This window comes from Lithobates pipiens, unplaced genomic scaffold (assembly GCF_037356315.1).
Source record: "Lithobates pipiens isolate NorthernLeopardFrog02 unplaced genomic scaffold, aLitPip1_a1.2 Scaffold_30, whole genome shotgun sequence".
NCBI lineage: Eukaryota > Metazoa > Chordata > Amphibia > Anura > Ranidae > Lithobates > Lithobates pipiens.
The window spans coordinates 55,147,648-55,172,783 of NW_027507791.1; the positions used below are offsets into that span (position 1 = coordinate 55,147,648).

The window sequence follows — 25,136 nt, forward strand, 5'->3', positions numbered from 1 at the left end:
GCAACAAAGTTTGTTAAAATCCTTGCAATGTACATAGATCCCCCAGAGGGGAATGTTTTTAGCTTTAAGAAAGGCTGCTCTAGACATATAGTATATACCTCCTATTATATATACAGTGCATTGACTTGAGTTTTTTATTTTTTTCTCAAGATGAATGTCTCCAACAACTGCAGTGTGTACATGCTCTCCAAGGGGTCCCTTGTCCTACAGTCTCCATTATTCCCAAGGAAAATCGGTACAGTGTCTAAGCGGACGGCTCGCCGCGCCCAGTCTACTGAGAGTTTACTGGAAGAAGAAAAACCATTTAGGAGTAACGTCACCACTTACAGCCCCGCAGAGGACCTTCTACTTCCTATAAGTGTGGGGCCTTGGGTCACGCTATGGAAAAGATGTTACTTGCGCTACACCACAGACATGGCACAGGTAACTAAACATGGTTGGAAATTGGCAGATGAAGATCAAGTATACATACACAATATAGTCAACTGTGTGTCGACACCTGGCCATTACACCTACCTGCATGGCCAAATAGACTTCCTTCTGAAATATTGAATTCAGATGTTCAAATTTATTGCTACAGCATGTGAAGACAACTGTGCACTTCCAACCTTGTGGCAGCAGTCTGATGAAAGTCCTTTTCTGTTCCAGCATTACTGTGCCCCTGTGTAAAAAGCCAGCTCCATAATGGCATGGGGGCAAGTCATAAAGGGCGTTTAATGTCGCGTACACACGACCGGACTTTCCGGCAGACTAGGTCAGACAATTTTCCCGATGGACTTTCAGCGGACTTCCGACGGACTTTCCGAATGAGCAGACTTGGACACACAATTACGCCAAAGTCCAATGGATTCGACCGTGATGACGTACGACCAGACTAGAATAAGGAAGTTTATAGCCAGTAGCCAATAGCTGCCCTAGCGTCGGTTCGTTGGGAAAATTTGAAACATGTTCTAAATCTAAAGTCCGTCTGATTTTTCAACAGCAAAGGTCCGATGAAGCTCACACACGATCGATTTGTTCTGTCAGACCTTTGCTGGCGAAAAGTCCGGCCGTGTGTATGCGGCATTAGATACCCTATAGAAATCCAATGTGGCGCAGCACTGAAAGTGTCGCTGCCTGCACCCAATTCACATACCTGTCAGTGGAGTGGTGGGTACATGAATCTGTCAGTGTCCCCACTGAGGTGATAGTACGATCCACCTGAATTTGCCGCACGTGTCAGTATTTGCCTGAATTAGATAAAGGAACTACCCCAGAAAATTCTTGTTACAGCTTTACTGAAGTTCCCAGATGGTTTGTTGTGCAGGAATTCGAGGCCTAATGGGCACAGAAGCTGTCCAAACGAAAGAACTCAGTGAGATCTTCCCAAGTAGTAGAAAATCTCTCCGACTTATCTGCTTAGTGCATGTGCGTTAAAGTGTGTTATAATGAACGTTTAACCTCTTTGCCCTTGTACACACGGTCGGACATTCCGACAACAAAATCCGTCGGATTTTGTCCGAAACTTGTGTTGCATACACACGGTAGGACAAAGTTGTCGGAAAATCCGATCGTATGTAACGTGATGACGTTATTTCGTTACGATGGGACTACGTTCAGGCTAGTAGCCAATAGCTTTGGTCTAGGAATTTGATCTGAGCATGCATGGCACTTTGTCTGATTGGAATTCTCTACACACAATCGGACAAAGTCCGATCGGATCATGTTGTCGGAAAGTTTTATAGCCCAGCTCTAAAACTTTGTCCGTCAGATAATCTGAGGGAAACCGTCCGATGGAGCGCACACACAGTCGGATTATCCGACAACACGGTCCGATCGGACATTTTCCGTCGGAATTTCCGACCGTGTGTACAAGGGCTTTGTGTTAAGGCAGCCCATTGAAATGAATGGGCTACCAACGCACCCTAAAGTGCTGAAGATCAGACATGACATGTTTTTTGTAACCCAACGCAGTTTAAGGCACTACTATGTTTTGCAGCATGCTACAACACAATTGCATTGCCTTAGTATGTTGGTGTTCCAACATATTAGTGGAAATGGGCCCTTAGGGTATTTAACCATCTAAAACAATGGTCTCCAAACTTCAGCACACGGGCTGGATGTTGTGCTTTCCCTTCCTTTATACAGCCCTCAAGTCACTATTCCTCCTATTGACACCAAAAATGGAGAACTATTTCTCCCACTGGCCCCATAGATGGGGCATTATTTCTCCCACTGGCCCCATAGATGGGGCATTATTCCTCCCACTGGCCCCATAGATGGGGCATTATTCCTCCCACTGGCACCATAGATGGGGCATTATTCCTCCCACTGGCCCCATAGATGGGGCATTATTCCTCCCACTGGCCCCATAGATGGGGCATTATTCCTCCCACTGGCCCCATAGATGAAGCTCAATTCTTTCAACTGACATGATAGAAAGGGTACTATTCCTCCCATTGACACCAATGATGGGGCACTATTGCTCCCACTAACACCAACGATGGAGATTATTCTTACCATCAATACCAATACCCAGGCATTATGGAATTCTTTTACCCCCACTGACCACCAAGTCTGGGACCTTCTACTCTCATTGACCACAGTCCGGGCCTCCTAAAGTCTGAAAACACAGTAAATTGGTACTTTGCTTAGAGTGTTTGGAGGACCCTGGTCTAAAGTCTACAAAACACTGACATATCAGCTTTGGGTTGACTAACCCTTTTAAGTAAAATATTTTTGTGACAAAAGCTTTATGTAGTTTTTACCATGAGTCAGTGGTGGAGCTAATTATAAGCTATGCAGACAGGAATGCCAATTGCCAATGGCATTGATCACTTTCTCTCCTCCAGCCATAGCTTTGATAAATGTTCTGTGTGATCCTGCCCCCTGCTGGGGGATTTGCACAATTTATATTCAGATTTCGATTGGATTAGGTTCTTTTTGGATATATTCTTGCTATTAATGTGGCGCTTCCATTATGTGATGATTTTGGTTCTGCAGTGAGAGATACCCAAACTAAAATGTTTATTAGTTTCCCTGCAGGCTGAACTAGTTTCATTTTTATATGCTTTAAAGCCTCTATTGACAGACTTTCCAAAATCCAATTACCTAGTTACTAAAGCACCAGACAAGGGAAAGTTTTCACAACAGTACGAATGTTTAACTATCTATGGCTTTTAATACTCTAAGTGCTGATATGCCTTGTTTATTTCACTGCTAAAAGTCTTAATGACAATGTTTTGATGTCCTTTGAAGCTCAATTTAAAGTCTCTGCTGATGGTTTGATATTCACTTTGATTGTGTTCATTATAAATTGTGCTTGGTGAGTGGGATTAGAGAAAGAATGTCTGGCACAATCAATAGACTTAAATCCAGATGGTTTATAAAAGACTGGCGAATTTTAGAGGAATAAGGGTGACACCATGTGCAACCTGACTTCCCCCCTCAGTTTGGAGCCCTCAGGCATCATTATAATAAGTTTCCTCGCCAGGGCTGGTGCAAGGATTTTTGACACCCTGGGCGAAACCTAATTTTGCTGCCCCCATTGGGTTCAACCCTCACTCCACCCCCTTTGCCCAGGCCATGTGACAGAAGGCGCCGCTATAGAGGAAGCATCGGCTCTGCTTCCTCTAGCGCTGGCTCCAGTGCTGCGCTGTGCCTCTAATTACACTACCGGTCGGACTGAGTTGGTTACATGCTGCAGACTACAGAGCATGCAGAAGTGGAGGGAAACCAGCGGCCAGGCGCCCCTAGGCAGCAGTGCTCCCTAAGCGGCTGCCTAGTTTGCCTAGTGGTAGCACCGGCCCTGTTACTCGCCCTAGGTCAGTGATGGCGAACCTTGGCACCCCAGATGTTTTGGAACTGCATTTCCCATAATGCTCAAATACACTGCAGAGTGCATGAGCATCATAGGAAATGTAGTTCCAAAACATCTGGGGTGTCAAGGTTCACCATCATTGCCCTAGGTCCTGGTACTGAGTCTGCTATGGATTGATAAATACAAACATTTTTATAAACCACTGTTACTGAGTTAACTAAAACTATTTTCTGGGGGAGTTTATTCCACATTTTTACAACTCTTACTGTAAATAAGTCTTTTTGTGTGCGGAGGTTAAACGTTTTTCTGCAGATACAAATTTTACTGTCATTGATTACCAATGCAAGGAAGGGGGTCTTTGGGTTAGATTTCACTGCCACTGACCTTTCACTGCTGCAGAGTGCGCTGACCAAGGAGTGTAGGGTAGGGGGTTACATTTCTCTGCCACTGCACTGACTGCCAATGGGGGGGCAGAGTTAAAAATGACTGCCATTGACCACCAATAGGGGGTTAAATAGCATTCCTACTATGCACCCGTGCAGGGGAGGGGGTGATTACAGCACTGCTACTGATGCTAATACTGGGGATTATTATTTCAGACACTGACATAAAAGGCTAAAGATTATTATTGTGGCCACCGGCACTAATGCTGGTTATTATTGTGATCATTGACACCAATGCTGGGAGTCATTCTTGTGGCCATTGACACTAATGCTGAAGGTTATTATTGCGGCCACCAACACTAATGCTGGGGGTTATTATTGCAATCTTTGACACCAGTACTGGGGGTTATTATTACAGATGTTGACATCAATCCTAAGGTTTATTATTGTGGTTCACTGACACTAATGCTGGGGGTTATTATTACAGATGCTGACATCAATGCAAAGGATTATTATTGTGGTCATTGACACTAATGCTGGTAGTTATTCTTGTGAGGACCGACACCAATGCTGGGGGTTATTATTGCAGTCTTTGACACTAATGCTGTGTGGGGGGGGTTATTATTGCAGACACTGACATCAACAGCAATGCTAAGGAATATTATTGTGGCCATTGACCCTAATGCTAATGGTTATTATTGTGGTCACTGACACCAGTGCTGGGAGATATTCTTGTGGCCATTGACACTAATGCTGAGGGTTATTATTGCAGCCACCGACACCAATGCTGGGGGTTATCAGTGTTGACACACTGTCACCAATGCTGGGAGTTATTAGTGTGGCCACTGTCACCAATGCTGGGGGTTATTAGTGTGGCCACTGACACCAATGCTAAGGATTTTTATTATGGTGTCTGACTCCCTACACTGGGGGTATTAATGCAGACACTGACACCAATGCTGAGTATTATTATTGTGGTCTCTGACACCAGTGTAGGAGGTTATTATTACCAGGTCATTGGCATCAGTGATGTTTTTTTTTTCTTTTGCAGCCACTGACTCCTACAATGACTCCAACCTTCTCTTTAATGTACATTGTGTTGAGGTGTGTTAAAGCCCATTAATTTTGATTGGGCTGCCTAACTCGAAGCAATGCACAAAAACACATCTGTACTCTGTGGCCCTCTGAAAGTATTGCTGACCACATTTGAGGCCCTCCATTATTTTCAAGATGACCACCACTGACTTATGTTCACACACCCCCCTAAAGTCTTCTTTTCTTTTCATTATAGCATGACGCAGGCCATCCTCCAGCGACCCGGCTAGTTGAGGAGCTGAGGATTCTTGAAGACAAACTGAGGAACCTCCATACAAACAGCCAAGATCAGAGACTTGGAGTACCCAGCCATCCTAATGGTCTTACCCCTTCTTCCAACCGATAGCAACTACTTACTGGGACTCCATACTGAACAGTCGTCCTTTTCACTGATATCTGCAGATGGTTTTCTTCTGACTTGTACATATAGGGGTATTCGACACATAAAAAGCTACAATTTCAGTTTGACCTAATCAATACGGAAAGATGGAGAGAAGATTGGAAATCAGTGACTCTTGTATATAAAGACTACTTGTCTATAATATTTAAGAAAAAATTAGGAAAATAAGCCTATACTCTCTATAGATTTACATAATTAGCTCTCTGGCTGTGTATTGGGTACTGTAAGGTCCTTTTAGTTTCTGTACCAGTATTTTTTGGCTGCAGTTAAGCACTTGGTATTGAGAATGGAGGCAGCAGCTGCTTCTCATAATTTAGCACTCACTGCCTAATCAGCCAATCACCCGGCCTGAACGTGGTCAGAGTTAAGCACTTGCTGCTTAAGCAGCCAATCGCCGGGCCTACATGTGGTTACATGGGGGCAGGATGGAGGAGTGGGCTGGCAAGATAAATGTAAGCACCTTGGGATGCTTGCTACTCGGACCGATAACTAGTTAAAGTGGTTCTAAAGGTAAAAGTATTTTTTTACCTTAATGCATTCTATGCATTAAACTGGTTGTAACGTCGAAACAATTTTTACCTTATGAATTCCTTGCAATAAGGTATAAAATGTTTAGGTGTCAGCATTCCTACCATCCTCCCAATGACGGCGGAGTCTAACCTTAGGATGCAGGGAGACTCTTCTCCATTCTCCTCAGGGCTGAATAGGAAGTGTATCCTGAGACATGATTGGTCAGTGTGTTCTGAGACTCCCCCAATCAGGTCTCCAAGACTCCCCAAGACTCCCTGGCCAATCAGGTCTCAAGAGCTGCTTCCTGATTGGCCCGGGAGGAGAATCAGGAAGACAATAGCGAATAATAATTTGCTATTGCACCCCGAGTCCACCCTTTTTTTACGCCAATAAGGCTCTAATTACGAAAAACAAACAAACAAAAAAAACATTAAAATCCATGCATCTGGTGCCCTGCATGTAGATTAGGAGTTGGGCGCATGGATTAGAGGGGCGGCGCCACTGCGCCCTGCATTACGGGCTGCTGCTGCCCACCTCCAGTCTGACTAAACCCTACCATAAAGCGACCATTCCAACCATGATAAGCCAAACCCCAAATTTTGGAATTCCTACAAAGTGCTTAGAAAGCAATTAGTCCCTGATTAGTGGAGCTGAGCCCTATACTAGTAGGGGTGGAGGATCTTCCTTTCAGGATCTAAAGGATGGCAGGTGACTCAAGCCAAAGTGAAGATCCATTTATGGCAGATTTAGAGCCATGCCAACACTGGTGATTATTTTTTTTTTTATTGAAAAAGCCCATGGCGTGCAAACACACCCAAAAAACTTCCACCCGGTGCATAAAAAAAGTGCACACACATAAAGAGTGAAACACTAAAAAGTGCAGACGGGTGCCTGATGTCCTCCAAAAGAAGGACCATACCCTGATCCCCCGGGGCGTTAGGCTCCAGACAGGGACTGAGGTACCAGACTCAACAAGTGGGCCCCGGACGAAACCGGAAGCCCTCCTTTCCCCGGGAGGACTGCCGAAACAGAACCTCCTAGGTACTTGGTACTGTGGGGGCTTCCCCGAAGGTAGGCCCCCCCTCATGGAGATTGGACCAAGCCAGAAGACCTATGTCCGCTCTCCCAGAGACTTTCAGGATTGGTCCGAGGACCGACACCCTACTCATCAAACGTGCAGTGACAGTGACAAAAACAAAGACATACAATCAAAAAAAGTGAGGAAAGGGATAGTGAAGAGGAGAGTGAATGGTGATTGTACCAGAGCTGGCATCAGCATAAGCAAAATGTAGCTACTGCTTTCCCTTATAAAAGTCACACTATAACTGGCCAAATGCAGAATTTCATGTCAGCGAGGGAGACACGTCACTGGCTCTGATAGGGAGGCACCAATGTCATAGATGAAGGCGAAAATTAGTCTCAGGGGTTATGGCGTTTTTTTTTTTGCTAGCGACAGAATGTCGCTACTGTGACATAGGCTTTACACTTTACAGGTTTGCCTTTGTTCTACCTTCCAGATTTTATGTGCTATAATAATGGCAGGACAGTCACCCCCTTTCTCTATGAGAAAACTGTCTATATATCATGTTAAAATGCAATTCTGTCAAAATCAGAGCTTGGTCCTGCCATCAAGGACCCCGATGGACCATTTTTACCCAGTATGAAGTTCAGATTTTTCAGCCAAGCTACTATTGGCACTGCCTTGTGTTGGCCATGCACCTCTGAGAAATCCACTAGAACAGTGGTGGTCAACTTATGAGTTATAGGGGGCCTCAACTGTGGCACTGACATCACCAAAGGGTTACACATAATGTTCATTATATGAAATGCTACAGAAAATTGTGGAAATACCACAGGGCATGGTCAGAATCTGTGGACACGCTACAGGTGTGGTTGGAGACTGGAGACATTATAAGGTCAGGCATAGTCTAGGAACATGCTCCAAGAGACTGCTAGAGATCACAGCCATTGTAGTCACTTTAAAAATCAATACTTCCATTTAGTGATGCACCGAAATTTCGGCCGCCGAAACATATCGGCCGAAAATGCCCTTTTCGGCAATTTGCCGAAAGAGAAAAACGGACGATAATGGAGCTGGAAATGGGGCGTGGCTTGGGTGGGGGCGGGGCTCCGCCCCTGGTGACGCCCATCGTGGGGGGTGCATAGCGCAGGAGAGCCGCCTCCGCCGCCTGTTTGATCACAGCCCTGGGAACATCACAGCTTTCATTTGAATGGCTGTGTGTTCCCGGCCGCGCGCCGTCACACACAGCCCCTCCCCCTTGTCCGGGCACTTAGATAGACAGATCATCCGCAGGATTGGACAGATGATCTGTCTATCAAAGTGCCCGGACAAGGGGGAGGGGCTGTGTGTGACGGCGCACGGCCGGGAACACACAGCTATTCAAATGAAAGCTGTGATGTTCCCGGCGCTGTGATCAAACAGGCAGCGGAGGCGGCTCTCCTCTCTTCCCTGCACAGGCTGGCTGCAATGGGACACACAGGCTGCAATGGCACACACTGGCTGCAAAATGGCACACACTGGCCTGCAATGGGGCACACACTGGCCTGCAATGGGGGACACACTGGCCTGCAATGGGGGACACACTGGCCTGCAATGGGGGATGCCTCCTGTACCACGTTCTCTGTACCATGTCCCCAGTCTGACCATCTTCTGTACCATGTCCCCTGTCTGACCATCTTCTGTACCATGTCCCCCGTCTGACCATCTTCTGTACCATGTCCCCCGTCTGACCATCTTCTGTACCATGTCCCCCGTCTGACCATCTTCTGTACCATGTCCCCCGTCTGACCATCTTCTGTACCATGTCCTCAGTCTGACCATCTTCTGTACCATGTCCCCAGTCTCTGACCATCTTCTGTACCATGTCCCCAGTCTCTGACCATCTTCTGTACCATGTCCCCAGTCTCTGACCATCTTCTGTACCATGTCCCCAGTCTCTGACCATCTCCTGTACCACGTCCTCTGTCTCTGACCATCTCCTATACCACGTCCCCAGTCTCTGACCATCTCCTGTACCATGTTCCCAGTCTCTGACCATCTTCTGTACCATGTCCCCAGTCTCTGACAACCTCCTGTCTAAAAATATTTTTTTAAAACAGTCATGTTCGGTATCGGTGCTGTTTCGGTATCGGTTTCGGTTTTCGGCCTAGTGTATTTTTCATTTTCAGTATCGGTTTCGGCACCAAAAAACCCATTCGGTGCATCCCTACTTCCATTACTAACTGATGGGGTCCAACAGCTGCACAACAACTACCCAAGGGCCATTGTTGGGCACCAGGGCGCTGGAGGATACAGGTCCGTTCATCAACTACTCTCTAGTGGATTCTCTGTCTTGGACAGCTCTGGTAACAGCCATGCTGGGTGTAAGAGACATCTTCATCTGGATCTTAAGATCTGGTGATAAAACCTTTCCCCACTCCACTAAAAACGTAGAAATCCATGTTGACTAATTTCCTTCTTCAAATGTTGTTTTATAGGTTTTAGCTGATACCCGACTCCCTGCCTGTAGAGTCTGGTAAAGTGTCTGCCGACCCCTTCGGTGGGGAATGACGTCTACACAGAATTGGCATGGTGTGATTATTTGTATATTTTGTATTAATGTAAAAGCTCAATAAAGCAAATTATTTATAATGAAAGGTGTGGTTTTTATGGTATGCAAAACATCAGCAACATTATGGTTTATGGTTGGTCTCCTATAGAATATCAGTGTCGGCATCATCTGTTTGCTGGCAGCATACTCATACATAGTGGAGGGTAATGGGATATCCTTAATATATATGGCTCAGCTCCACATACTGCTCCACATACTGCTTCCACGGTGCAAATATACAGTATATACTATATATATAATGACATTAATATTGTAGTGGGTCACACATTGGCCATCATCCGCTTACTCCCACATTTCCCATGTTAGAAATAAATGAATATATATATATATATATATATATATATATATATATATATATATATATTTATTTATTTATTTATTAAGGTGGGTCCAGATCAATGTTTACTGATTATCAAATGTTAATAGATCTGATCACTGCCACAGTCCATCTTATAAACAATCTATCAATATATTGTTAACTTGTTGCTTTGGCAATAAAGTTTTCACTTAAAAAAAAAACCGGTCAGTTGAGGCTGCTTTGGCAGTTAGCACTATGATGTCATAGAGTGGGCGGAGCCAGGACCTATAAATAGAGTTGCTGACAGGAGAGCGAGTCAGTCTTTGGCTTAGCTTTGGTGAACACACACACAGAGATTTCTCCTGCAGGGAGTGTAATCAGGACTGTGATATACTAACCCGAGATATTATTCTTATTCAGATTCTGGTAGAAACTACATTAGGTAGGTCTTGTTATATTTTTTTCATAAAAAAAAAAATATATATATATATAATAATAATAAAATATATATATATACATATATATATATATATATATATATATATATATATATATATATATATATATATAAATCAGACAGACCCTGGCACTACATAGCTGTTGGTTTATATAAAGGAGATTTTATAACAAACACTTTTTTTTTTTTTTTTTTTATAAACTAAATGACAGTTATTTCAGCCTCAGAGACTGAGATCAGTTGTTAGGGGGACACATTTCCCCATATTATTACATTAATTGCTGTGATGCCATCTAGTATACAGTATATTTTAATATTGATGTATTTAAAAAAAAAAAAATATATATATATATATATATATATATATATATATATATACTGCATTTTAGCCACTAGATGGAGCTGACAATCCTAGGAATTAAATTTATTATAATACAGGGGATTTCATTATAATACAGGGGAAATTCATCCAGCCTGTAGAAATGTGACATTCATCCAACTAATGTCTTATAAATAGACCCCTTATCATCTAATGACATTAATATTGTAGTGGGTCACACATTGGCCATCATCCGCTTACTCCCACATTTCCCATGTTAGAAATATATATATATATATATATATATATTTATTTATTAAGGTGGGTCCAGATCAATGTTTACTGATTATCAAATGTTAATAGATCTGATCACTGCCACAGTCCATCTTATAAACAATCTATCAATATATTGTTAACTTGTTGCTTTGGCAATAAAGTTTTCACTTAAAAAAACAAAACGGTCAGTGGAGGCTGCTTTGGCAGTTAGCACTATGATGTCATAGAGTGGGCGGAGCCAGGACCTATAAATAGAGTTGCTGACAGGAGAGCGAGTCAGTCTTTGGCTTAGCTTTGGTGAACACACACACAGAGAGATTTCTCCTGCAGGGAGTGTAATCAGGACTGTGATATACTAACCCGAGATATTATTCTTATTCAGATTCTGGTAGAAACTACATTAGGTAGGTCTTGTTATATTTTTTCATAAAAAAAAAAAAAAAAAAAAAAAAAAAATATATATATATATATATATATGATATCTGATTTATATAGATATATATTGATATATATCTATATAAATCAGACAGACCCTGGCACTACATAGCTGTTAGTTTATATAAAGGAGATTTTATAACAAACTTTTTTTTTTTTTTAAACAAAATGACAGTTATTTCAGCCTCAGAGACTGAGATCAGTTGTTAGGGAGGGATCTATTTATAGAGCATTGGTTGGAGAAATGCCACACATTGGTGCAATCTGGACACATTTCGCCCATATTATTATACTGGTATCAGTATATTGATTGGTTTGCGCCAAAGTTATAGCGTCTACAAAAAACGGGATTGATTTATAGCATTTTTATTATTATTATAATTTTTTTAGTAGTAATGGCGGCGATCCGCGATTTTTATCATGACTGCGATATTAAGGAGGACATATCGGACACTTTTGACACATTTTTGGGACCATTCACATTTATACAGCGATCCGTGCTATAAAAATGCATTGATTACTGTGTGAATGTGACTGGCAGGGAAGGGGTTAACACTAGGGGGTGATCGAGGGGTTAAATGTGTGTCCTAAGGAGTGATTCTAACTGGGGGGGAGGGGACTGACTGGGAGGTGACCGATCGGTTGTCCCTATGTACAAGGGACACACCATTGATCTCCTCTCCTCTGACAGGACGTGGATCTTTGTGTTTACATACACAGATCCATGGTCCTGCTCAGTTACTGGGCAATCGCGGCCACCGGGCACACGCATCGTGTCCTCAGTGACGCAGGGGGGGGGGACGTGTGCCCCCTAGTGGCCCGGGAAGGCAATCACGTCATATGACGTCCGCCCAGAACCAAAGCTGCCTCGTCCGGCTGTCATGTGACAGTGGACGGGCGGCTAGTGGTTAATATTGATGTATTTCCGAAAAAATATATACTGCATTTTAGCCAGTAGATGGCGCTGGCACATTACATAAAAAAACAGGGAAAAATCCTCCAGCCTGCAGAAATGTGACATTCAGCCAACGAATGTCTTATAAATAGACCCCTTACTGTCCGATGACATTGACTGATTAGTTGTAGTGCATTTTGTATGATATTTAACTAAAAACTGAAAAATGACCATTTGTTTTTTCTCTTTGCAGGTGCGGATTACCTTCAGAAATTTCATACAGTTTTCAGATAAAAATTAACAAGATGTCTATCACCCGCATCATGAGGGGCGCTTGGAGGCTTATAGTAAGTATTGTTTTCACTCTTTTTATAGTTGATGTATAAAATTGTATTGTAGCTCGTTTACACATGCAGCAACCCTGGCCGCTCCTCTGAGAAGCGATCCATGGAGGGTTGCTTTTCAGAGGGTGGTTGACATGCAGCAACCCTTACCATCCCACTGAGAAGCGATCCATGGACGGTTGCTTTTCAGAGGGTGGTTGACATGCACATGCAGCAGCCCTTGCCGTCCCTCTAAAAAGCGATCCATGGAGGGTTGGACCGGGAGGCGTTTTCCCACCTTCTCAGTGCCTGCTTTAACTCTTAAAAGCCCGCACCACTTCTCTGCTGCCACATTTCATTGAGCCCTCATTCACCAAATGTGACAGGAGGGGGGGGGTATCATTTTTACCATAGCATGCGTGCAACCTTGACCACCTTTGCGGTGTAAGGGGGGTGGTAAAACCAACTCCATCGCCTATTTTTGCCACCCCGTGACTGCAAGTGTAAACGAGCTCTAAAGGTGGCCTTATACCTGTAGAATTACCTTCGACCCTTCAAACAAACCCATTCATCAGAGCATTCGATGACTAATTTTCTATGACACTTCGTTCGATTTTCAAATCGTGACGAATTTCAACCACTTGCCGACCGGCGATGTACCGGTAGATCGGTAGACATCAAGTGGTTATACCGGGACGGTGCCTGCGGCTTCAGGCATCCTGGTATTGTTTTTTAGAGCCAACGGTCAGCTCTATTGTAAAAGCGGTCCAAGTAGCTAACGAGCCTCTGGATTGCTTTTACAAGTAGTGGGAGGCGATGTTCACCGCTTCCTGGTTACCCGGAAGTAAAGAGCGTCATTTTTAAAATGGGAAAGCATCTGATAACACCGATCTTGTTGTGATCGAATGCTTTTAAGGGCAGGAGGGATCTTATAGGCCCCAGATCTCTCCATAAAGAGTACCTGTCATCTGCCAATAGGTGTCACAAGGGATGTTTACATTCCTTGTGACAGCAATTAAAGTGATCAAAACATTTTTTTAAAGTGTCAAAATAAAAATAAATAAATAAAACGTTAATCGCCCCATACTTGAGGTATCACCGCGAACGTCGGATCACGGGCAGTAATTCTAGCACCAGACCTCCTCTGTAAATCTAAAGTGGTAACCTATAAAAGATTTTTAAAGCGTGGCCTATGGATAGTAAAATTGATGTTTGTTTGTCGGTGTTGCACGGGCGTGCGCAGATTTAAAGCGTGACCCGTTCGGTATCTATTTACTCGGCGTAACGTCATCTTTTCTATTTTACCAAACAATTGGGTATCATAGTTTTTGTGCAATAAAATTCCAAAAAGTGTATTTTTTCCCAAAGAAACTGTGTTTCAAGAACCTCTGCGCAAATAACATGTGACGTATAAAAAAAATGTACAGCGCCCACCAATTTATTCTCTAGGGCCTCTGCTTTTAAAAAAAATATATATATAATGCTCTAGAAATTTTCTAGCAAAAAAATACTGATTGTTACAGAAAAAGCGGAAGTGGTTCATTCCAATATGTCTTGGAAGTGCTCATTAGAAACAATTTTGCCCATTTATCTGCATGAAAATTGAGCAACCGTTCCGAAAACTAACATATTTCAAACAAAATTCTACAGGTATAAGGGCCAGCTTTAGGATTGTAGTAAAGCCTTTGCCCCTGGACTCTGTGATAAGGCTGTGCTAGTTTTCCCTGTTGGTGAGACAGCCTTACTTTGTGTTGTGTCACCGGGGCAGGAAGTGAGGGCAAATCTCCCATATGGAGACACAGATAGAGATATTAACCCAGAAGAGGTTTTTACATACAGTACAGCAGATACTGGCAGAGCCCTGATGGGAGATGATTTGTGATTTGTGGTTTTAGGAGTTTATCTAAAGATATGTAAATAGATCCATTTTTTATATTGGGGGGGAGTAAATGTTTAATGAATACCTATTGGGAAGCCCTCCGCTCACTTCCTCTCTTCCTGAGATGACGGGAAGTGAGAAGACATAACATAAAAAGAAACCTTGGAAAAGATTGAACTCTTTTCCCACTCTATCCAAAAAAATTAAGAAATGGGTGGAGTTTCACTTTAATATCTGTACTTCAACTTACCTTCTTTTCTGTTTTCTTTATAGAGGTGCGAATGTTGTTGTCAGGATGAAAGGGCAAAACAGAAAAGGCAAGAGGAGGAGGACCAAATGAGGGAGATGGTCAGGATAATGGAGGAGGAGAGGAGAAGAGAGGAGGAGAGGAGAAGAGAGGAGGACAGAATGAGGATGGAGGCCTGGAAAAGAGAGGCGGAGAGGATAAGAGAGGAGGAGATGAGGAGGGAGGTGGTCAGGATAAGGGAGGAGCAGATGATAAGAGAGGAGGAGAGGAGAAGAGAGGAGGTCAGAATGAGGGAGGAGGCCTGGAATAGAAAGGAGGAGAGGAGAAGAGAGAAAGAGAAGAGAAGAGAGGAGGACAGAATGAGGGAGATGGTCAGGATAAGAGAGGAGGAGAGGAAAAGAGAGGAGGAGAGGATAAGAGAGGAGGCCAGAATGAGGGAGGAGGCCTGGAGAAGAGAGGGGGAGAGGATAACAGAGGAGGCCAGGATAAAGGAGGAGGCCAGGATAAGATTTGAGAGGATGAGAGAGCAGAAAAGGATGATAGAGGAGGTGATGAGAGAGGGAGAGATGATAGAGACGGCTTTCAGAAGAATGGAATGTATACAACAGGAGATGATAGCCGACTGCAGCAGCTTTGAGGTGAAATGGAATGAAAGAATGAAGGAAGCAGAGAAGAGGAAAGCAAAGAGAGAAATGGAGGTGGCCTTGTGGAAACAGCAAGTCAAGGAGAGGGAGAAAACCAGGGAGAGGGTGAAGGCCAGGCTAAGGGAAGAGGCCAGGCTGAGAGAAGAGGCCAGGGAGAGGGATGAGGCCTGGCTGAGGGAGGAAGAGGCCAGGCTGAAGGAAGAGGCCAGGATAATGGAGGAGGCCAGGATAAGAGAGGAGGCCCGGATAAGAGAGGAGGCCCGGATAAGAGAGGAAGCCCGGATAAGAGAGGAGGCCCGGATAAGAAAGGAGGCCAGGATAAGAGAGGATACCTGGATAAGAGAGGAGGCCAGGAGAAGAGAGGAGACCGGTATAACAGAGGAGGCGGCCAGGATTATGGAGGAGGCCAGGATAATAAAGGAAAACAGGCAAGCAGAGGAGACTAGGATAAGAAAGGAAGACAGGGAGAAAGAGTTGGCTAGAATAAGGGAGGAGGCCAGGATAAAGGAGGAGGCCAGGATAAAAGAGGAGGACAAGATATGGGAGGAGTTTAGGATGAAGGAGAAGGCCAGGAAGAATGAGGAGGTATGCATAAGAACGTCGGTTAGAGAAAGGGAGGTGGCCAGGATAAGGCAAGAGTGCAGGGCTAGTGTGGAAGCCTGGATTAGTGAGAATACCAGGAAGATGGAGGAGGCCAGGATGAGACAGGATGCCAGGATGAGGGAGGAGTTCAGGATGAGAGAGGAGGCCAGGATGAGACAGGATGCCAGGATGAGGGAGGAGTTCAGGATGAGAGAGGAGGCCAGGATGAGGGAGGAGGAGTTCAGGAGAGAGGTGGCCAGGATCAGGGAAGAGGCCCGGATCAGGGAAGAGGAGGCCAGGATGAGAGAGAAGGCCGAAGTGAGCGAGGAAGAGGTCAGCATCGGGGAAGAGGCCAGGATGGGGGAAGAGAGCAGAATGCCGCAGATTAGGAGACTGGAACAAAGTGGGGGATGGGTGGTGAGCAGCGATAGAGAGATGGTAGGGGCGGAGTGCAGAAGCACTGTCATATACTACAAATGGTAAAATCAGACAGAGCAGTGGGGGGAAAGCTGTGAGCTGTGTCTGCTGGGGGTTGAGGAGTGGGGGGGGGGGGACAGCAGTGTACCCTCACTTCTCATTCCGTCAGACAATGCTGAACCTCTGGGGGGCTGTGACATCTGAGGGGGGGTGAGGAGAGGGGGGCAGTAGTGTCGAATGAGAAGGTGAGGAGTGGGGTGCGGAGCGGGAGGGCGAGGAGAGGCCAGGATGGGGGAAGAGAGCAGAATGCCGCAGATTAGGAGACTGGAACAAAGTGGGGGATGGGTGGTGAGCAGCGATAGAAGCACTGTCATATACTACAAATGGTAAAATCAGACAGAGCAGTGGGGGGAACAGCTGTGTCTGCTGGGGGGGGGGGGGGGACAGCAGTGTACCCTCACTTCTCATTCCGTCAGACAATGCTGAACCCCTGGGGGGCTGTGGCATCTGAGGGGGGGTGAGGAGAGGGGGGCAGTAGTGTCGGATGAGAAGGTGAGGAGTGGGGTGGCTTCCCCCTAGTACTTGCCCTCATCAGGCACTGCTGTCCCGCCTCTCATGTCATCTGTCCCAGTGTCACCAGTGCTGACGCCATACACCATACCTACGCAATACACCAGCATAACTTCCCCCCCTCAGGGTGGCAAGATACAGAAACTCCCAGTCCACTTTGTGCCAAAAAATGTGGGAGGGAGGGAGGCGGGCACATTCATTCACTTATTGTGGTCATGGCCCAAAATACAAGGACTCAGATAGTGAGATTTCTTCATGACAACATGGGCTCTTCAGCCACGCTTGACCCAAAAATGTGCCTTTTAGGTCTCACCAGACTCAACCGACAGGTAAAGACATTTCTATAGGAGACGCTATTCATAGCGCGAAAGGCAATAGCTAGGAAATGGATGAGGACTTGTCCCCAGAGCATTGCAGACCGGAAAGAAGAAATAAACAACACCCTCCCATATAAAAAATGTATATACACCAACAAATATCATAAAATTTGGGACAAGTGGCTGCAGGAGTCAGACGTTTGTTCATAACCTAACTCTTGCACCACACATGGGAAAGTTAACGGCACGTGGAACACCAAGCCTATGGGTAATAAAGCAAACGACAAAATCCTGGCACGAGGTTCCTCTTTACTTCATTTATTTCATGCATAGGACACTATGCACAGGGCGGCACAGTGGTGTAGTGGTTAGCACTCTCACCTAGCAGTAAGGTCGGTGGTTCCAATCCCAACCACGACACTACCTGCCTGGAGTTTGCATGTTCTCCCTGTGCCTGCGTGGGTTTCCTCCGGGTACTCCGGTTTCCTCCCACATTTCAAAGACATGCAGGTAGGCTAATTGGCTTCTGGACACTATGCACAGGGCGGCACAGTGGTGTAGTGGTTAGCACTCTCACCTAGCAGTAAGGTCGCTGGTTCCAATCCCAACCACGACACTACCTGCCTGGAGTTTGCATGTTCTCCCTGTGCCTGCGTGGGTTTCCTCCGGGTACTCCGGTTTCCTCCCACATTTCAAAAACATGCAGGTAGGCTAATTGGCTTCTGTCCAATATTGGCCCTATATGAGTGGGGACCTTGTATTGTGGAGTCCTTGAGGGTATGGACAAATGTGAGTGTGTAATGTACAGGGATAGGGACAATTGTAGACACTCACTCACAGGTTGAACTGGATGGACTGGTGTCTTTATTCAACCTTACTAACTATGAAACTATGAAACGCTACGTGATAACGAAGATCTGAGACAGAGATACAACTGTTATTTGAAGCTTTGTATGATATGTACCATACCTGGAAATGTACACTATAACATGTATGCACTTTAAACAAAATAAAACTTGTTGATTTAAAAAAAAAAAGGGTTGAAATTTTGTGTGTTAGAAGTGATAATTTATGGGGACAAATCACCACTGGGAGGGGGGATTTCAGCAGGGGGGCAGATTTGTACTGGGAGGAGGGGAAATTTATTCTTTTGGGGTAATCAAGCAGGTAAGTGCTCAGTATTTTTGGGGGATTTTTGCTGACACATAATGCTCATGTGTTATGGGGGAGGCACAGTTTGGCACATTCACCCTTGGCTGTAGATAACTTCATCCTGCCACTGTCGCCATATCCCATAGAAGCATCCTCATCACCGCTACACACCATACCAGCGTCCTGATCACCTCCTTACCCCATACCATACCATGCATCAATGCAAACGGTCCATCAGAGTACCCGAGTACCTGTCACAGCCCATCAGAGTACCCAAGTACCTTTCACAGCCCATCAGAGTACCCGAGTACCTGTCCCAGTTCATCTGAGTACCTGAATACCTGTCACAGTTCATCTGAGTACCTGTCACAGTTCATCTGAGTACCTGAGTACCTATAACCGCCCTTCAGAGTACCCAAATACCTGTCACCAGGCCATCAGAGTACCCGAGTACCTGTCACCAGGCCATCAGAGTACCCGAGTACCTGTCACCAGACCATCAGAGTACCCGAGTACCTGTCACTAGGCCATCAGAGTACTCAAGTACCTGTCACCAGCCCATCAGAGTACCAGAGTACCTATCTGCAGCCCATCAGAGTACCTGAGTACCTATTTGCAGCCCATGCCTCATAGAATATACGTTGGGGTGTTTGCTTTCCAAAATGGGGTAATTTTGTGGGTAATTTCACTGTCCTGGTGCTCCAGCACCTTCAAAAGTGTGATGGGTGGGAATGAAATATGTCATTTATGCTCCTAGAACGCCTGAAGGTACTACTTCAATGTTCGGTCTCTATGTGGCCAGGCTGTGTAAAAGTCCTACACATGTGGTATCACCATACTCGGGAGGAGTAGCAGAATGTGTTTTGGTGGTGTAGTTTTTGCTATAGAACAGTAAATAGTGTAGCGCTACTATTAAGTGAATGTGTAATCACATGGAAAAAATCCGTATACGATCATACATAATCATAATAATAAATAAAGTCCTCTGTAATGTGACTGGTGCACAAAAAATTGTGATAAAGCTTCTTCAAAGGAAATAGGCGTTTCACTAGTCGAGTGCAACCCAATGTATCAACTTGTCTGAAGAGATCTAGAAGGTGGGTAAAATACTCTTACCAGATATGATGGACTCACACGGTCTTACGACGGTTGGGTCGGAAACGCTTAGGGTCCAGACCTAGGACCAGATGGTAGGTTGGTGGTGGTCCGACCGGATATCGAGAAGACTGCAAACGACGGAAGACTCTGGGGGGCGTCTCACAGGGGGTTCTCCGGAATGTTCCTCAGGTTATCCAATTCGGATGTAGCTCAGTTGGAATTCCAACCCCAAATGAGGGGTGAGGGATTTGTAGAAGTTAGAACAAAAAAGAAAAAAGAAGCTCCACATGGGGCGGGTCAAAAATTATTAACCATCAGGTTTTATTAAAAGGTCATAAAATTGGATAAAAATTATGACTAGTGATCACAAAAGAACAAAATAAAAGCAATGTGGGGTGCCAGATGCGAGTCCGACGCGTTTCGACAAAGAGTGTCTTCAACAGGGGCATGATGGAACCCACCACATTGCTAACAAATTTATAAAGTTTCTAGGGAAGGTCCGCCTAAAAGGGGGCGGAGACTACAATCAGAAACAGACTATGCATAAATTGACAGTCCAATGATATCGAGCTGAGGGAGGGCCCGGGAGGGCCCGCCCCCGCCCACCCAAACACAGTCATCAATGTATACAGCCGATCTACCACATACATACATTATTTAAACGTCATAAACATATACATATTCAGATTTGACCTATACCGAGCACAAAAAACAAATACAAGTAAATTTACCAATTGAAATGTTCTTATGCTAATATGTTTCATATATATAAATCAATAAAAATCCTGTAACAGCAGGACAGATAGTATATTGGTATTCAACTTATATCCAATATATAAAATATGGCTGTCAGGTAAAAAAGACATTATCTCCAGTGTATTAGGTGGCAGATCAACCTGCTTGTACCAAGTAATTACTCACATTGGATGCAAGGCTGTGATTCATCTGAATCAATCCATGTATGTAACATTGGTGGCAATGATATCAGTTTAAACCAAAAAACCCTGTGTGTGGCTTTGGCAACATTGAAGTTACGTTGGATCATACAGGGACCATAACGCCAGGTTGGGTGTTTATGAGTTGCCACAGCAACCAATGACGCACTAGGAGGGCACATGATCAGTCAAGGTCATGTGACGTAATCACTTCATGACCTAGAGTGCGTCAGGGCTGTCTAAACCAATCTCCTGGCCCGCTCAATGCGTTGCCATGGAGAGAGGACGCAGGAAGGACGTCTGTTTTCGCGCCAGAGGGCCCGCGGCGTGCGTCTCCCTCGCTACCTCCCACTAAGGATGAAGAGGCCGGCGTAGTAACCAGAGTGCGGCCGTATCACCCGGAAGTGGATACAAAAGGGGCATAAGTTTAACCCTAGTCATCACAGCCTAATCAGGGAATAATAAGGGAAAAACAAACACTAATAATAAAAAGAAAATATTATATTTGTAATGGATAGTGTGGTCCAAAACAGGCAAACATGAATGCAGCCCGCAATAACATAAACCACACATATTAGAGCTATATTTATAAACAACATCAAGGGGCGGTACAGGGACGTCCCAAGGTATAAAAAAGATAAAATAAAAATAAACAAATAACACCGCACATGCAGAGAAACAGGGGTTCTGATGCATGTGATAATGTGTAATAACAATGTGTATGGTTGTGCAGAAATTCAAGCGCAAGGAAAATTAATAAAAAGGGAAACGGTGACCTTGCATATAATTCTGCATGGATAACAAATATGCAGATATTTGGAAGTAGTGACACTACCTGACTAGGACAAATCAATAATACAATGACTATCGTGTATACTTCACCTAGCGACTATGGGATTCTATGTAACCTATAAAGTTGCCACAAAATCGCAGAAAATCGCAAGGCAATGTAGTGTACATAACAAGAAATGTATATATAATATCCAAAAAAAGGACAAATGTCCCATGAAATTAAATCTTAGTAATGAGGGCAATCCTAAGAAGATTGTTGGAGATGGTGATGAAAAACTCCAATAAATGAACTGGATGTTTATTGAACCTAAAAAGGGCCATTTTAGGCCTGATTAATAAAACTGTTGATGTCCCAATCTGTATTCATGCCGTGGGGGGAGTAGCACCTCAATTCATATATCCAAAACGTCTCGAGGGGCGACACCCCCCGTAGGCAAGAATCTCCTCTCCAGCTGGGAACGAATTTGTCTATGATCTGAAAGTGTGTACCGGTAGGGTCTCTATTATGTTGTTCCAAGAAATGTCTGGGAACCGTATGTTTATCACAGCCTTTTTTTATTTTTGTAAGGTGTTCATTTACTCTGATTGAAAAATTCCTGACAGTACGACCAACATATTGCTTTTTACAAGGGCATGTGATCAGGTAGACTATATATCTAGTAGTGCAGGTGGTAAAATGCTTCATAGAATATGTACGTTGTGTAGTTGTGGATGTGAAGGAGTCACTCTTCCGTTTGCCTAACATATTATGCATGCAAACATTACATTTTTTGCAAGGAAAGTACCCTTTGCTCTGCGGAAAAAACTGGATAGGTCTAGGAATGTCAAACACATTAGGGGAGATATCGCTCTGTATCGAGCGAGCTCCTCTATAGATTACTCCCGCTCTCTCAGGGATTGTTACTCCCAAGATTTTGTCGCTGCATAGTACTTTCCAATGTCTATTAATGATTTTCTTTATCTCATAATGTTGTATTGAAAACGTAGTGAAGAATGACCATTTAAATTTGTCATTCTTTTTGGTCCTGGGTTTCTTTTCAACAAGGGATGACCTATTGGTCTGTAGGGCTGATTTTATGTCAGCGTCCAAAGCACAAGGGTCGTATCCCTTATGTATAAATCTCTTTCTAATAGTATAGGATTGAGAAATAAAATCACTATCGTTAGTGCAGTTGCACCGCAGTCAAAGGAACTGGCCACGTGGGACAGATTTGAGCCATTGCTGGTGGTGGCAACTGTCCACGGGGATATACCCGTTCCTATCAGTTGGTTTGAAAAAAGTTTTCAATACCAGGCGTTTCTGCACAACTGTGATCTCCAAAAAGTGTATATTGGTGGTACTGGCCTCAAAGGTCAGATTGATGCCTCGGTCATTGTTATTGAGGGTTGCCATGAAGGAATTCAAAGATGGCCGACTTCCTTTCCACAGGAGGAGGATGTCGTCTATATATCTAGCCCACAGGACTAGTTCTGGCCTGTCTAAGGCATAGACGACATCCTCCTCCCATTGGGCAATAAACAAATTGGCCAAACTAGGGGCATATTTGGCGCCCATGGCAACACCTTTAATCTGTGTATAAAAAGTGCCCTGGAACCAGAAGTAGTTATGAGAGGTAGCAAACTCCAAAAGTTGCATGAAAAAATTTCTATGAATCAGAAGATTGGAGTCTCTTGAAAGAAAAGACTCCACAGCACTCAAACCTAAATGTTGTTGTTGGGATGCAAGTGTACAGGGCAGATACGTCAGCCGTGACCAAAATGAGGTCATCCTGATACTGTATATTCTCTAATAATCGAATTGTATCCCCTGTATTCTGTAAGTAGGACGGAATATGTCTTACCAAGGGTTGGAGATAGAAGTCGATATATTTCCCTATTCTCGAGGTAATGGAGTCTAGTTTTTGCTATATACATGCTATGTGTTAGAAATATAAATTGACAACTTTATGTAAAAAAAAAAATGCGGTTTCATTTTTTTCCACATTTTCCAAAAACTTCTGGAAAAAAATTAACCGTTCAAAAGACGGTTAATTTTTTTTTTTTTTTTACAAAAGTGAACTTTATTTGAACAAAGAAGAACATACAGGTCAGCTCAAGGCATACATTCCGTCAATAAAATATCCATGTACATACATCAAACAGGACACTTATCACTAGATAATGGATATACCTCAGATCTGTGCATAGAATTATTCAATCTTCTACACCAAAGTGAGCGGCGTTTGGTAGGGGGAAAGGGGGGAGAAAAAGGATGCGCCAGGTCCCGGATGCGTAGGGGGGGCAGTAGTGGGAAAAAGGAAATGCGGGGGGGCCAGGAAAGCAGGGGAGGGCAAGGTTGAGCCGCGGCCCATCCAATGAAAAAGAGGGGGAGGGGGGAGAAGGAAAGGGGGGGGGGAGAGAGAACCGGGAAAGGGCCATCCGGGGAACGGGTAACAGTCACCAAACGCATGTCCCATGCTCCCTGCCGGTGGATCCTCACTCCTCCTCTGGGTCAGGGGGAGATACCACCAACTAGTGATGGACGAACTTCCGACGGGACGTTTCGCGAACGCGGACCGCGAACGAGGCCGACCGTTCGCGAAACCGAACGTTCGCGGCGGGCCCCATTGACTTCAATGGGAGGCGAACTTCGCAAACCTTTAGGTCAAATTTGCAGCCACAAGATAATTATTAGCTGGGCAAACATAGTCCCACCACATGGCCAATGACATAACACATGTATGAGGTGAATTTGGGATCGATAACTACAAGCATTCTTTTTTTATATGGGAAATTGTTCTGACAATTCAGGACTGTGGAGCGCATGAAGGCAATGGAGGAGAGGGAAGGTCAGGGACCAGGGTAGGCAAACAAGAGGGTGCAGGAGATGATCACCAGCACCGTGACATACAGCATTGACAGCAACACCGTGATAGAGAGCACTGACATCAGCAGCGTGACATAAATCACTCACACCAGCACCGTGATATACAGCACTGACAGTAGCACCGTGATAGAGAGCACTGACATCAGAAGCGTGACATACAGCACTGACATCAGCACCGTGATATACAGCACTGACAGCAGCACCGTGATAGAGAGCACTGACATCAGAAGTGTGACATACAGCACTGACATCAGCACCGTGATATACAGCACTGACAGCAGCACCGTGATAGAGAGCACTGACATCAGAAGCGTGACATAGAGCACTGACATCAGCACCGTGATATACAGCACTGACAGCAGCACCGTGATAGAGAGCACTGACATCAGAAGCGTGACATAGAGCACTGACATCAGCACCGTGATATACAGCACTGACAGCAGCACCGTGATAGAGAGCACTGACATCAGAAGCGTGACATACAGCACTGACATCAGCACCGTGATATACAGCACTGACAGCAGCACCGTGATAGAGAGCACTGACAGCAGAAGCGTGACATTAAGCACTGACATCAGCACCGTGATATACAGCACTGACAGCAGCACCGTGACAGAGAGCACTGACATCAGCAGCGTGACATTAAGCACTCACACCAGCACCGTGATATACAGCACTGACAGCAGCACCGTAAGCAGCCCCAGGAGGAAGTCAGCACAGCACAGGGATGGTGTGATCCCCTCATAATAAGCAGGCCCAGGAGAAACTCAGCACAGCACAGGGATGGTGTGATCCCCTCATAATTAGCAGGCCCA

General features: G+C 44.7%; 2 protein-coding genes across 2 annotated transcripts in view; both read left to right on the plus strand.

The window, feature by feature from the left end:
• The window catches only part of MTMR11 (myotubularin related protein 11), a 129,703-nt gene extending 123,105 nt beyond the window's left edge, over positions 1–6,598 (plus strand). Inside the window, exons 16-17 of the mRNA XM_077464249.1 lie at positions 151–423; positions 5,474–6,598. Of these exons, the coding sequence (XP_077320375.1) occupies positions 151–423; positions 5,474–5,623 (423 nt within the window). The 3' untranslated portion in view covers positions 5,624–6,598. The remainder of the gene's footprint in view (positions 1–150; positions 424–5,473) is intronic.
• A 4,356-nt stretch (positions 6,599–10,954) lies between these two features.
• LOC143942848 (uncharacterized) lies at positions 10,955–16,708 on the plus strand. Its single transcript, XM_077464250.1, has 3 exons — positions 10,955–11,573; positions 12,753–12,846; positions 14,975–16,708. Exons 2-3 carry the CDS (start codon positions 12,805–12,807, stop codon positions 16,655–16,657), a joined length of 1,725 nt encoding a protein of 574 aa, XP_077320376.1. The 5' UTR covers positions 10,955–11,573; positions 12,753–12,804; the 3' UTR covers positions 16,658–16,708.
• The last annotated feature ends 8,428 nt before the right edge of the window (positions 16,709–25,136 follow it).